At 30.6% G+C, this 16,347-nt stretch overlaps 1 protein-coding gene across 1 annotated transcript in view; it reads left to right on the top strand.

Moving 5' to 3' along the window:
- Positions 1 to 16,347, top strand: part of LOC144844651 (solute carrier family 4 member 11-like) — a 32,347-nt gene that overhangs the window by 11,759 nt on the left and 4,241 nt on the right. Inside the window, exons 5-16 of the mRNA XM_078701656.1 lie at positions 82 to 166; positions 867 to 1,084; positions 5,554 to 5,666; positions 6,656 to 6,860; positions 7,492 to 7,605; positions 9,372 to 9,504; positions 10,233 to 10,306; positions 11,651 to 11,825; positions 12,605 to 12,711; positions 14,103 to 14,268; positions 15,437 to 15,610; positions 16,123 to 16,318. Of these exons, the coding sequence (XP_078557782.1) occupies positions 82 to 166; positions 867 to 1,084; positions 5,554 to 5,666; positions 6,656 to 6,860; positions 7,492 to 7,605; positions 9,372 to 9,504; positions 10,233 to 10,306; positions 11,651 to 11,825; positions 12,605 to 12,711; positions 14,103 to 14,268; positions 15,437 to 15,610; positions 16,123 to 16,318 (1,760 nt within the window). The remainder of the gene's footprint in view (positions 1 to 81; positions 167 to 866; positions 1,085 to 5,553; positions 5,667 to 6,655; positions 6,861 to 7,491; positions 7,606 to 9,371; positions 9,505 to 10,232; positions 10,307 to 11,650; positions 11,826 to 12,604; positions 12,712 to 14,102; positions 14,269 to 15,436; positions 15,611 to 16,122; positions 16,319 to 16,347) is intronic.

Genomic DNA, 16,347 nt, shown 5'->3' with positions numbered 1-16,347 from the left:
TATTTTCAGTCTATTTTATTTATTTTGTTTCATTTCTCCTTTTTTTCAGTCTATAAATTAAAAATCTCTTTTCCTTTTCAGTCCACAAATTATCAAAGACTATTCAATCAACAAGTGTGACAGAAGGTGGTGGTATGGATTATGATCAATCATGGATATGTGCATTGTAAGTTTTTCCAAACAATGGTGTTATTGTTAAGGAAAGTGGAGAACATTATAGTGGAAATGGGAAGGGATTAGGGAAATCGGAAAGGGATTAGGGAAATTGGAAAGGGAGCATTTCATATCTTTTGTTCTTTTTTAATTTAAAAACCTTTTTTCTTTTCTTGGGTTAGATCTGAATTGCTGTTAGATAAGGCAGTTTGTAAAGATACATTGTCCTGAATAAAAACAATTTATTTCTTTAATAGGCATTTAATGTCACAATGTAAAAAATTGGATTATGGAAAAAAATTATTAACTGATGATAAAACCGTAATTTAATTTAACACCCATTGTCTAAAAATCATTGGATTTTGGGTTAAACGCAACTGTTGTCTTTTTCATAAACAAAATTATTACTGTATATATTTAAAACAATTTTCCAGCCAAATTTAATAAGCAAAACTATCACCATAATTTAATTTAACACCCATTGTCTAAAAATCAATGGATTTTTGGTAAACGCAACTGTTAATTTGTTTTTTTCATAAACAAATTTATTACTGTATATATTATGAAACAATTTTCCAGCCAAATTTAATAAGCAAAACTATAAAATGTGCTTTTTATTTATAAGTACAATTTTAAGGTCTTCTAGTAAAGAATTAAAATGTTCAAAATAATGTTTCTGTTTATGAATTCTGAATTTTTCTTGATTTGTGCAGATGTAGCCTTCCATGTCTTCAACGCCGATACGTTGGTATTGCAAGGTTAAAACATGCTGCCAACATGGGTACAAACATTCAGGAAATTCACTTTGTCATTTTGATTTTGTCACCAACAAAAGAAAAAGGGACAAAAAATGCTCTGGAAACTGGAAGAACATTCTCAACAATATTTGCTGACATCGACTATCGACAGCAGCTTCTGGATGTGAAAACTGGTATTTAAAAATGATTATGTTTAGTGCTCATAGAATACAAACAACAAGATCTAAAGCTTTGTCTACACTATCAAACTTTATGTGACAAAAAATTTGATGTGCCGATATATGGACATGATGATGTCATATCACTACCATATTTAAGCATATCACTAACATTTGGGCACACTTTTCTTGTCAAACTAGTTTGATAGTGTAGACAGAGATTTGATTGCCTTCCCGATTTCTTAGTTTCCCTTGAATTTCGTCATCTTAAACTAATTGTAAGATTTGTACTCAGAAGTGCAGAACAAGTCTATTTCATGTGTAGCATACCTGAATAAACCGACATAAGCCAAGGTACTTATAGCACTTTTGTGGAGTTTGCCAGATAGACTTTTCTTTTTTTTGGACTTTTCAAGTTTAGTTTAGTGTCAATTTTAGTTGTCATGGAACATTAGGCAAATGATTTTGCAAGCAGTGTTTTATTTACATTCACATTTTACTTACATCACATATCTACAAAGTCACGTTTGTGAATAGTTGCTTCATTCATTTGTTTTGACCATTTCCTAAACTGAAAAGAAATCAATCAATTAATACCTAATCATTCTCAACAGCAGTGTTTAATCAGCGCTACAGTGGGCATGGATTATAATACTTTAATACTAATAATTTTAAACAATTTTAACTAAATAATGTACCAAAGTATCTTCTCCATATTCATCCTTCATACTGCTACAAAAAACACCCTTCAAATTTAAAATTTAAAAATCTATTAGAGAATAGCATTTTAAGAGAAGTTCTTTGTGTCACTTACAGTAGGTGAAATACTTTTAATATAATATTTGAAGGTTTGCATGGTGAAATCAAATGTTGATATAAAGTGGTACACCACATATATTTAGTTCTGAAAAGAACTGTTGAGTTTCTCCTTTAATAAATATAAATACTTTATTTAATGCAATGGAACAAATCATTTTATTTGATGAAAGATAAAATATTCTATTTTCACATGATGAAATTATTTGTACCATTGCACACATAAACATTCATTATTTGTATACTAGTATACATATAAAATGCTAAAAATAGCTCTATACATACTAATGAATGTTTTATATTCGTGCAATGGAACAAATAATTTTATTTGATAAAAGATGAAATATTCTATTTTCACCTGATGAAATTATTTGTACCATTGCACACATAAACATTCATTATTTGAATACTAGTATACACATGCTAATGCTAAAGTAAACTATACTACTTCATTAACATAATGTATAGTCAATGAAAACGTCAACATTCTATTGAAAGAAAGGTCATGAGCATTTCCTCCAGGTTAAAAAGGTAACGTAATCGTCAATCTATTCAAACATACTTTTACATCTGCCTTATTGCTGCTACATCTGCCTTAACAAACTAACACAGTATTATGCAAATGAGTTACATTTTGTATTCAATTAAAATATTTTCAAAATAGGGTTAACAAACTTTAAAATATTTTATATGAACAATTTCCAATAATTCATTCAACTATAGATTTTTTTCCTTGCCATAAATATTTTATTTATTTATTATTTTATTTCTCGCCAATTACAGTATGGATAAACTATTTTACAATTTATCGTGCTTATAAACTAAAACTCGTTTGAGGCTTAGGGAGTGGAGTTGAAAGAGTTGTGAGTTACCACCTTGGCACTAGGTCAGGATTGAACCCCGGACCTTGGGATTGGAAGGCAAGCATGTTAACCACCAAGCTACAGCTCCACTACAAATAGAAATTATTATTAGCGACCAACAATCTGAATAGTATAACTGTAATGATTCTTCAAAATAAATTGACAAAGTTATAGACTGGGCCAAAATATAAAAATTGAGGGTGCTATTGAACATTTACTAATGCATCCAATTTCTACCTATTATTTTACTGCTCAATTACTGTACAAAAAAAGGGCAACCCTTATGCATACAGAGTAGGCAAACAAGCGCGTTGCATTATGATGAGATATGTTTTGATCGAAAACTTTGACTGGAAGTCAAAGTTATTTTTTGAAAAAAAAAACATCTGTATTTCAGTTAAATGATTTTTTTTTCGACTCATTTTTGGTGAAAATTAATAACTATTATGATACTTCAAAATGACCCACTTTTTTTCGAAATCTTTTTTATTTTATTTTTTTGGAATTAGTCAAAAGGACAATACGTCTTTAAACTTTAGCACAATAGCAACCTGCCCAAAATATGGAAAGAAATAGTGGAAAGCGTAATGACGGAAAATGTCGAAACGAAAAAAGAGAGAGAGAGTCATTTAATGTTCGAGACAGTTTTCCAGATCAGTTTTTACATAATACATACATATTCCTGAGCCTCTAAATTTTACTTTAGACAGTTTTTTTTTTCGGTTTGATTTGCGATTTGTTCCAGCATACATTTATAAATCCCAGTAAATTCTATTTTTGCTCGTAGTTGATCCATTTAATGTACTCTGATCAACCATAGAGATCTCTATGGACAGACCTAGACTATCCAGTGTATAAATATATTTGATTTAATTAACAAAAAATGTTGTAAAAATAGATACTATAAATTGGTTAAGATATCCCGATAGATGTATTTAAATGATATTAAAATAGAACTGATAGCTGTTAATCAAGATGAATTGATTCGTTCAAGCAATTACCTGCAGGCAACGTGTGCTCAATGTAAATCTCAGCCAATTGATCAAATTTATACTAGATACATAGCAATTCTATAGCAATAAGTCAAATTCTATTATTTTAGTTAAAACGTCTTCTACAACACAGATGTTAACTTTAACAGATAAAGGCACAATGCTAAATTTACAGTTAGTCAATGTAAAAATTAATCAAATGTTATGTAACGTTGCATTAATTGTGGTATTGCAATACTATTGCAGATGTATCATAGTGGAGCTTTTTTTTTTTTTTTTTTTTGTATCTGTACAGGTAAGGTATGTAATATTCTTAAGGTTAGCCTATGCATTTATATAATGTGAAATGTAGATGAGTAGGTCTACATGTTGGAAATCACGAAACCTAGTGCCAGGGTCTCCACTCCCTAAGTCTCAAATGAGACATAGTTTATAAGCACGATAAATTATGAAATAGTTTATCCATCCCGTGATTGATAACAACATACCAATTTTATTGTAATAGTGTAATACTGTTTCTGATAAGTCGTCTCCCAATAACACAAATTAAGGAGTAGTCAATGTAAAATTATTATAACATTACTACTGCAATTTCAAATTCAATGTCTTTATTGCAACAAAGTAAACATAGTTGAATTTACAATATTAAAATAACAATTAATAAATAATTAAACACAAGTTCACATTACAACATATAAAAATGACATTAAAATATTTAAAGTATAAATGTTATTTAAAAATATAAAACAAGCGCTGTGAATCATGTGTTGATAAAAGTAGGCCTATATAATAAAACTTATCTGTTGATTTAGCACCTTTTTTATCTTATTAATTAATTCTCAGCTGTATGCAAATACATCATGACCTTTGACACAAAAATTAACTGTTTAAAAACTTAATCTACATCACTAATTTGTTTGTATTATATATACAGTATATCTTCAGATCTATACAAAGTTAGATTTAATAGAAGTGATTCAATGTACAGTATTGTATTTCTGAGCCAACTTATTTTATGCAACATAAAAATTCTTAAGCTTTGTCTAGTTTGACAAAAGAAGTGTTATGTGCCCAAATATGGTAGTGATATGCCCAAATATGGTAGTGATATGACATCAACATGTCCATATATTGGCACATCACATTTTTTTAGTCACATAAAGTTTGATAGTGTAGACAGTCCTATAGACGACATTGAGATACGTCAAATTCTTAATTTGAAGGTCAGGATGGTTTTCAATCCGATACGTCAGTTTACTGGTAATTAGCTTCTGGAAACATTCTGCAATATGCAGTTACAAGTTATTAAAGTGAATTTTAGAATTTATTTTGACAATTGTAAGAGTGCATTATGGTATTATAGAGTAGTGTATATTCTGTACAGTACGGTACATACCTGTAATTAATTTCATTGCTATGATTAAAGCCGCATCTAGCTAAAAACTAAATTTAAATGAAAGTAACCGAGTTGAGTTATCATAGTCTAACGAACCAAAAACCGTAATTGGTAACAGTTTGATTAGCTTGTCTAGGTCTCGTAAATTACCCAAAATATAAAGCCAGGTCTATTTAGCCTGACTGTATCATAACATAATTTGTATTCAAACACTTAGCAGTGTATGATGTAATTATGGCGCAATGGTAAGGTATTGGGCTTGACTGTTGGAAAGTACAAGTTCGAGACTTGCTATATGCATCAAAGATATTCAGAAAACTTGTTTGTGAGGTTTATTAAGTGCACAGTGCCTAAATCCTATATTGATACTAGATTGATACAGTTTATTACATTTTGTTTTTATGTTTCTATTTTCAGAGGAGGAGTTCTATCAAGTGCTTTTAGCTATTCGTAAAGACTTGCGCTACATCCACAGAATACCGTCACGTGCAAGACTCAGGTCAACAACCTCTATTGATGAACCAGATAATGTGAGTATTTGATACTGTAAGCAAAAAACGAAAATAATTTTCCCGACATAGAAGGTTGGTTACCTGAAAATATTATTTAAGTAGATTCTTGTCATTTGATTGGAAGATAATATCACATGATATTACATAAAATAAAAGTTCTATTGCACTCTTAGGTCATCAAGAGTGCAATGACGTTATATGCGAGTACTGCAATTTTGTTGTACAAGTTCAGTTAGCATTACACATGCGACAAGAGGATGTTCATTTGATCACTTTTAATCATATAATATTATTATAAAATATTATTTTAGAATCAATTTTTTCATCTATTTCTTAGATTGAAATGGACAAAATGTTTGCGTTAATGGATACAGTTTTCAAATAATTGAACACACTTTCGTGAAAAAAACTAATTTCTACAACGTTGTATAGATAATTAGTCAGAAATGATACAAAAATTGAAATGCAAAAGGTCAATTGTAACTGGGTCATATGACATTGAAAAACACTAGGTTCAACATAGAAAGTAATTTACACAATTTGCCTATCAAATTACAGAAGCGTGTTTGTGCTGGGTTAACTATGCATCCTTTTTTTTACGTTAAATATTTTAATGTTGTATAAAAAATGTATAATTTTTCATGTTAATAATTAATGAATGAGACTGATAGCTGATATTAAGATAGGCAGCAAAATAATGCCGCATTCTATTTTTATAAACTATTCAATTTTTTAATGTTTTTTATTAAAATTTAAATATTCTTGTTTGTATCTTTCAAAGTTAGATGATAATCATAACATGATAATAAACTAGGTAGGAGGCCTACTGTAGGTTTGGTTGGTAGATTTGGCAAAAATTGGGAGGGTGGGGGCGGAATTATACTTGTACATTAATTTGTGTCTAAATTTATCATAAATATAAATAAAGGAGGTGGGATCTAACTTAATAATCACTTTTAGTTAAAAATACAAATTTACAATATACTGTATCTCTGGAATTTGTTTAGTTTCCAAACTGGTATTTTGGACGTGGCTTACGGAGTGACATTCAGCGACGTCTGCCGTACTATTGGTCAGATTTCAAGGATGGCTTTGTAGGGCATAAGACATTACAGAAGATGATGGCTGCAACTATATTTCTCTATTTTGCGTGTATTTTACCATCAATTGCTTTTGGTGTTCTAAATGACAAAAATACAAAGGGTGCAATAGGTTGGTATTTCATATTACTAGGCCTAAATATAAACATTTTTTTTTCTTTATTATTTAGGCATATTGCCAAGAATAACCATAAGCAAATTCATTCACTATCCTTAAAGTTGGCAATCCTGTTCACAAGACAAACAAGATGCTCTACATAAACAAAGTCTTTTTACAAGTCTTTGGGAGTGGAGTTATAAATTGTCATTAGAAAAATCTTGACTTGAACCCAAGACACTTGGATTGGTAGCCAAGCATCATAACCACCAAGCCACAACTCCACCGATGCACAACATAAATTAAAAACAGGGTTGATTTTTTTGGGGGAGGGGAGGGGGTGTGGGTTTGCTGTTGAGGTGTCAATTGGATTGATTTTATTTTGTTTTGGCCAAATAAGATGTGCTATAAAATATTCACTCATGCATGTAATTTCTACTACTATCTCCAGATTTAGAAGTTTTGCTTATACATACATGCATACAGTATTCTTAAAGTTTAAGAAATCAAGGGGGTTATAGTGTATTTTTACCTACAACTATTTTTGCAATAACAAACCATGATATTTAAATAACTTTATTTCCAAAACAACCTACCATAACTTTTCATATGTAAATATACCTCTATGATTTGCTTTTACAAATAGATGTACAAAAGGTGATTTTTGCTCAGATGTTTGGAGGGATAGTGTTTGCATTGTTTGGTGGACAGCCCTTGATTGTGTTGTTAACTACAGCTCCTCTTACCTTGTACATTAAAGGTTAGTGTATTCATATGTTCTTCATTGATGCATAATCTGCTTGTAAACAATAATGAATTTAAAGATTAAACGTAATACGAGCAAAATTACAAAAATATTAATGTTAATTTGATAGGTATAATGCTTATGGCATGTAACATTATTTGGCCATGATATATGGCTTAGTCCAATTACTGTATAATCCCAGGTTCCAATCAAAGAAAATTATGGAAAAGAAATTACATAACAAAAATCATTTCTAATAATATCTGATAGTAACCTTTCTAATAAGTAATGGCTTTGAAAGTTAAATTTGAATACAGTAAAAATATTTTTACAGTATATTGTTATATAGAACATGTGTTAAAATTCTTGTGATTTGATTGGATGATATCTGGTCATATGACATTAAATTAACTAGCTCAATTGATTTTAAATACTGTATGTGTATTAATAGCCATTGATTATCTGTAGAGCTCCGGAACTAAGTACTCTGTACTTTTTGGGAGCAGAGCTAAAACAAAGGATATTTTTAAGGATAATTATTTAAAATGTTTTAAGTTGGACATTTCAACTCATTTTGTGTCACATAAATTAAAAACATTCATTATTTGTATAAATAAAAAGATCTAATAATGCTGTTTATGATTACTGTTTGGATAGATTACACATGAATCCTATTACATTTGTAACAATAGCCTAATAGTAATACATCAGTATTCTTTTTTTGTCTTCATGCGTCATTTCCCTTTAGGTAACAAATGTTAACAAACACTGCTGTATATTACTCCTAAAGCTCTGTCTAAACTATCAAACTTGATGTGAAAAAAAATGGTGATGATGATGTCAGCCCGTCACAACCATATTTGGCACATCACACTTTTTTTTGTCAAACTAGTGTAGACAGAGGTTTGTTAACTGCACAGTAGAACCCCTATATGGGGGACACTTTCAGGACCCAACAAAGTATGAACAGTGGTTGGCTGTAGTGTTAAAACATATATTTCCCTTTAGCCTGTGTAAACAGTATGACCCGTAATTCATCAGTAGTAATTTTCTCTTCGCGCGTCATGTCCCCTTAGGTAACAAACATTAACTAAAAGTTCAAACAACTAAGCATAACTAAGCATTATGATTAGCAACTAATTGTTTACAGTAGAATCTCTCCTTCGGGACATTCCTAAAGGGGACATTTTCCTGTGAAATAAACCAGGATAAATATATGTTTTACCAATATGGCCAACCTCTATTGATGGGACACCCCTATTTAGGGGAAACTTTGTTGGGTCTCAAAATTGCCCGCTTAATCCTTAATATGGGTGCTACTGTGGTTGGCTGTAGTGTTAAAACATATATTTCCCTTTAGCCTGTGTAAACAGTATGACCCGTAATTCATCAGTAGTAATTTTCTCTTCGCGCGTCATGTCCCCTTAGGTAACAAACATTAACTAAAAGTTCAAACAACTAAGCATAACTAAGCATTATGATTAGCAACTAATTGTTTACAGTAGAATCTCTCCTTCGGGACATTCCTAAAGGGGACATTTTCCTGTGAAATAAACCAGGATAAATATATGTTTTACCAATATGGCCAACCTCTATTGATGGGACACCCCTATTTAGGGGAAACTTTGTTGGGTCTCAAAATTGCCCGCTTAATCCTTAATATGGGTGCTACTGTGTTGAATTGTGCCTCAAGTTTTCATTTAAAACTTGCAATAAATTGTCAGATGTATGAAGTTCACATGCACGCCTCATGTTTATATTTCTTGATTTCATTACTATAGTTATCTACAATATATGTGAGGATCTTGACTTGAACTTCTTTGCTATGTATGCATGTGTAGGCCTATGGAATGCCTTCTTCTTGTTCATCTATTCTGTTGTTGATGCTAGCCTACTCATTAAATGGTCTACAAGGTGATGATATGTGAAGAGCTGCAAGTAGCCTAACACAACAATCTTTTGTTTTCTTTTTTTTGTAATTCACTTGTGTACACTCAACTCTTCTGAAATCGGACATCTTTGGGATGGCCCAAATGATTATTTTCTGAAAGTCTGCAAAACACATTTGGAATATACTACCAACAGCAAATGTTGATAGTTACAAGTTTTCTGGTAGTCCGATTTAGGAAGAGGTGACTTTGTTATTTTACCATTATGTCTGAATACTACTAAAATACAAATCATGATTAAAACTAGACGGTTCTGTGATACAGCGTCCCATATTTATTATGTGATCCCCGTATCATAGGCCATAAGCTCCGTCTTAACATAATACGGTGCATGTGATACATATGTTACACTGTATTACAGAATATGCCTATGATACTGTACATTTAGTGCCACATGTGGAGATACAGTACAGAGAATCTTTTTTAAACATAATTACTTTGAAATATAAATTTCAAAAATGTGAAAAATAATATGCCCAAGGAACTGTCATTTGTATCACATTCCAGTACTGGTAATTGGTTTGTCATGATTGAATTTCTAATTAACAGAAACAAGTTTTCAAATTTCTCTTGTAAAATAAGCAAATTGGAAGATGTTATAAACAAGATTAGTCGCGCTTGGTCGCCTCGGTAGAATTTAAAGAAAAATCAATTTGTGCTGTAATGATTGATATATGTATCTTTTTTCAACAGGTCAACTGAGGAGATTTTTTCTTTGTTTATATCAGTAGCCTTTAGTGTAGATGCTTTCAAAGACTTGGCGCACAGTAAGTACTCTAAGTATATAGTATATTTCATTCCGACGGTCCAAAATTTAAAAAGTAATAATGTGTTTGGGACCTTAACAAATTTCTGGTTTTGCAGAGAGTTCATGTTATATAAGGAAGTTTTTTGTGTTGTATAAATATATATATATTATAATCGCCATAACTTTACTCACAATCGAAACGTTGAAACATTTTTAACTTTTTTATTACCTTTTTTGATCACATAGTGTATAGAATCGGTAGAAATTGACAAATGTAAAGTAAAAACAAACCATGTTTGGCCTTGGTTTTCTTTTGGTCTTGGTTTTCTTGGTTTTGGTCTTGGTTTTACTAGACACTATATGTCTGTCAGCTTTATAATTTACATTATGTTTTATGATTATGTTTTTTTTAAGGTGTTTTTTAAAAATAATTTTATATTGTAATGCAAAGCAAATTTCATGTCATTTTTATCTGATAATAAATTGAATCTTGTGTCGGCAAAACTACCTTAATACTTTACTAGTGTATTGTATTTGTCATTCTCTGTGTTTCCTGGACACGTAATGAGAAAAATTGAAAAAAACTAGCAGGAGGCAATAAAAGTAATTACTATTATGAAAATGAAACATAAAATAATACTTTCAATTATACTTTATTGTACAGTTATTATCTTGCTCAGTTCTTTTCAATAATTTATATTTCTAATGATCAAAAGCTAATATTATTACTAGAGTAGTCTTGTACAGTAAATATGTTTTATATCTTTTTTTAGACAAATTGAGATTTTTGCTTGATTAATTAGTATATTTAAGAGCCAATAACGGTAAGCGGAAAACCGCGTAGCTTTTCCTACATACAATATGTATCCTGAGCGGAAACAGCCTGTCCACTCCGCATTGTGTATAAATGTCATAAAGATAAACATGGATTCTATATTTTTATTACCGTTACCGCTCGTCTGTGTAAATCTTTGGTTTACACATTAGTAGTAAACGTGTATGACCCAAGAATAATCCCATGCTTTGAGTATAATCCCACCCCCTAATTTAGACTAAAACTGAACATAAGACTTGGGAAATTCATTGTTGATACAATCCGAGTATAATCCCATCCCCCAATTTCATACCCAGGCACCCTGGGTGGGACTATTCTCTCATGTACGGTATTCATAAATAAGGGTGCTACAGTGCACATTTTTTTACTATACTGTAGATCAATTGAAAGAACAACCTCTATCATACAGAGTAAGCGCCTTAACCACTAAAGCACAATTAGCTGTTGGTATATAAGATACCTATGATGTTTTACAACATTTGTTTTTTTTTATTTATGTTTAACAATCGCCATTGTTTTTATTTACAGATTTTGATCTATACTATAACACAGACAACTGTATGGTACTCAACGACACACAAGAATACATTCACTCACACGTAGCAGATTATGTGTACTGCAGTAGAGAAGTGAGCTTGTTGTATGTTATACTCATGTTTGGTACATTATGGGTCGGTGTACTTTTGTATAACACAACCAAAAGGTAATTCCTGATAACAATTATACAGACTTTTAATTACCGTATTCATTCATTCATTTCCTTGATTTCAGATAGTACATCCATATACACATGATACAAAATAAAAAGAGAAAACATTTTAACAAGAGATTAAGAATAGCAACTTCCACAAAAACAACTTAAAATATCCTAAAGTTCTATGTTCAAGTATATTACTTTGCTCCAATTTAAGCTACTGTAAATGTGTATAAGAGTAAATTTGATACTCAGACACACTGGGACTATTATTCGGTCACACAGTATATTTTTTCATTTATTTTATAGATTGTATAATTTCAAATTTATAATTACTTATTTATGATTATAAATCATTTGTCATAATAAAAACAATTAAATTTACATGAAAAAACAATTGAATATACATTCAGCCTAGTTTCAGACAAATTAAGAAAAATTAAAAAGTCTAGACTTTCTTAGAGGCTTTGCTAATAAATAGTGATGATTTCAAGTTTTTTTTATATTTATTATTAAAATTATGTAAATAACTGAATTAGGTTTCTTGGATTGGATTGGTGATTTATTATAATAATATCTTTATTTTCACACGGAAACTCTTGAATCACCCAATGGTGTTCTTCGTAAAGGCTGTGCAAGGCCATACATAAGTACTGAAAATTAACAAAACGAATAAAAGAGGAAAATAAACATAAAGGGTAAACTAAACCCGGCCGGACACCAACCCGGTATTTTTAAACAATGTTTAAATTGTATTTATGTATGTAATGTATTTTATTTTTTGATAGTCCTTTATTAGACGCCAGCAAGAGAGAACTTTTAACTGACTACGCCTTGCCTGTCTCTGTTTTGTTCATGTCCTTCATTGGCTCATATGTCTTCAGGGATATCAAAGGTAAGGATGTACACCATATTATCCACAATTTAGAGCAAAGAAGATAATATTTTATTTATCAGTAATCACAACCAAATTTGAATTTTCAAGAAACATCTTACCATCATCATGGCTAGCCCCACTTCAGGTCTCTCAGATTTCAATTGAAACATAAAAAAATAATAATTTTGAGCTAAATCCTATTTAAAAAATTGAACTCTATTTATGCTGTTCTCATCCATCCCAATTACTCAGGAAATTTCATCTTGCTTTGGTATCACACTGCTTCTTGGTATCCATTCAGTGACAGCTCTCTTATCTACAATCAACCATTTTATACTGTAATAAAATACAATAATAATACAATTCATAATTTTATTTATTTTCCAGCACAAATTGCCTGGGGGCTGTATTAGCCATTAAATATGAGTTTTGTCAATAGCATGTTGAACACAAAACATAGTACAATAGAATATGCATACAAACATAAAAATATACAGTACACTATACAGCGCATCAGTGAATTTAAGTGACATCAGTGTAAAGATTTTATTTTATCGATGTTTAAAATGATTGTTTAGAAAATGTTTTATTCATCTTCACATTAAATATTCATTTTGAAAAATAACAAAACGAAGACAAGGAAATTACCAAAAAAGTAGCTGTTGGTTGTTTAGAAAATGTTTTATTCATCTTCACATTAAATATGCATTTTGAAAGATAACAAAAAGAAGGCAAGGAAATTACGAAAAAAGTAGCTGTTTATTGTTTAGAAAATGTTTTATTCATCTTCACATTTAATATGCATTTTGAAAAATAACAAAAAGAAGGCAAGGAAATTGCCAAAAAAAGTAGCTCATGATGAATTCAACCCGTTATGGAACCTATGGATTTGGCGACGTTAAGGAAAAATAATTATATAATATATGATATAAACTCTTGTGGTGCCTGTATGTGTAAATAAACACATACATATAGATATACTGTATGTATTCGAATAAACGCCCTGCTTTGAATAAATTCTCCCATAGAACATCATTTGGAATATACACCTCCCTTAATAAATTCCGCCTAAAACCCCCCTGAACAATAAATCAGAAAAAAAACCAAGTAAAGGATAATGTTGAGTCAAGTTCTCTATCTCATCTTCACCATTTACACTTTATGTAGTTCTTTTTTCCCTTTATATTTATCTAAGGCAAGCCAAGATATGAGCACTGTAATTTCCATTATATTGGATAATAAGGGAATTTGTATCTTAACATTTGCTTCTACAAATTTCTTTCTATTAAAACATTAACATCTTCTTTTAGCATAAAATAATGAATGATACATCATCAGTATTAATATACTATTTAAATATATTATTTTATGTTTTGTAATGAACTATTTGATATTGAATTTTGTTACAGTGGAATCATTGCCATACCATGACAGTAACATCTTTGTAATAGCTCCTTTGGAGACCCTACCAGTGGGTGCATGGTTTGGGGCCATGGGCCTAGGATTCTGCCTCTCACTACTCTTCTTTATGGATCAAAATATATCAAGTGCTATGGTTAATAACCCAGCAAATAAGTGAGTATACTTTTCATAAGATGATTAAGTGACATAGTATATACCATATATCCTTGGGTATAATCCCACTTGGGTCTAATCCCACCCCCTACTTTATGTCTGATTTCACAAACAGGCACTTCCTTGGTATAATCCCAGTATTGATTTTTTGTTTGGATGTAGGCCTCTCTCTATCCAGTTCAGGAGCTTACCAACTTTTTTCATGAACCATGGTTTCCCCAGGTATAGTCCCACCCCGCAATTTTGTGTTCTAGAGGGAGAGGGGGTGGGATTATACCAGAGGATATACGGTAATAGCTGTGTATACATATCAAGATGTAAATGCATTTAAGATAGAGTAAAATCAACTTTACTCGTCTTCATGAAAATACTATTAAGTACAATAACAAGAAAACCTTTCCAAATAAAATAAAAAATACTAAAAATTTAAAATGTTCATTTTTTGTTAAGTTCTAAAACAATGTACCGATTAACAGTCTATCATCTGTGTTATAAATTATGAAATTGTGGTTTCCCAGGAATCATTTTGCCCATGAAAAAAGATATCCTGTGATGATCGTGATATTAGTGTGTTTAAATCTTTTTTGTTATAGGAACAATAATACTATTCCTCTACATGGGTAATGAATTGTTCTTAGATACATCATTACAAAAGTCACATCATTATTTAAAAGAGGTGTAATAACCACTATTCAAAGTGTACATTGTTGTGTTTCAATAGTTGAGCCCTTCTTTCTACTGTATTCTATGGAACCTTAAACTGTCAATACATTTTAAGTGACTTTTTTGTAAATCATGTAATTTATTAATACATTATTGTGTATTTTAACCAATTATTATGTTATTATTAATTATTGTATATAGATACCGGTTTTACATATGGTCCTGTTTTTTTAGAGTAATAACAGATTAAAAAACATTAAAAAAAGAGATTTCATTTATGTTCAATTCTTCAATTGTTTTATTCAAGTAGTAACATATGAATTGTATTGTGATCAATTGTAACCATATGATCAACTAATAAGTATGATACTGTATTATTATGATTGTAAAGCAAAAAAAAAAAATAAATAAAAAAAAGCAAGCTATTATGATATATTTAATATTCCAAACTTAATTTTGATCTTGCTCTATATAACTAACTAAATACATTTTTTTTCTATTGTAGACTTAAGAAAGGTTCAGCGTATCATTTAGATTTATTTGTAGTTGCTTTGCTGAATGCACTTTTATCGATAGTTGGTTTACCGTGGGTGCATGCTGCTTTACCTCACTCACCCCTTCATGTCAAGGCACTTGCTGACGTAGAAGAAAGAGTTGATCAAGGACATGTCTATAACATGTAAGTAATATCAGGATTGGATCCAACGCTAAGGTCACGCAGTAACTCTCCGCCGTTTTTGACAGCCCCCATTTAAAGAAAATCCTGGATCTGCCTCTGAATATTCTTTGTATAAGATAACCAAGTATGTTCAAACATCTGTTACTTCTAAAAATTGGTTTCATTTTAACTCTATTCAGTTAATCATATCCATACAAATAAGAAAAAACAAAAGAGTTCTAACAATGGTACTGTATATTTCTATCTCTATAGAAATAATGTATAGATGCAGATCTAGGAGTATGCATACAAAAAAACTTATCCACCTATGTCTACATTTACAGAGTATAAGGGCATATTTACAGACAAATGAGTCTAAGTCTAAGTACTACTTAGAATACTTTATGAAAAGATGGAACACCATGTTCAACAAACATCATATAGAACCACTGTTTTTAGAAACATTCAATATACAATTGTTGTGTTTACAATTACATGGCTATTAATAAATAAATATTATTGTTTATTTTCAGTATTGTACGTGTGCGAGAAACTCGTGTCACCAGTTTGTTTTCACATATTCTGATTGGCTTATCACTGTTTATGATTCCAAACCCGCTGGAGTACATTCCGAAGCCTGTCCTCTATGGCCTATTTCTATACGTAGCATACACTGCCCTTGACGGCAATCAATTGTTTGAACGTATGAAGCTTTTGATTACTGAACAAGTAAGTTTATTATAATCATATATATAAAT

This window comes from Antedon bifida, chromosome 6 (genome assembly GCF_963402885.1).
Source record: "Antedon bifida chromosome 6, ecAntBifi1.1, whole genome shotgun sequence".
In the NCBI taxonomy this organism is placed as follows: domain Eukaryota; kingdom Metazoa; phylum Echinodermata; class Crinoidea; order Comatulida; family Antedonidae; genus Antedon; species Antedon bifida.
The sequence above is the reverse complement of the archived record's forward strand: the minus strand, read 5'-3'. Positions and strand labels throughout refer to the sequence as shown.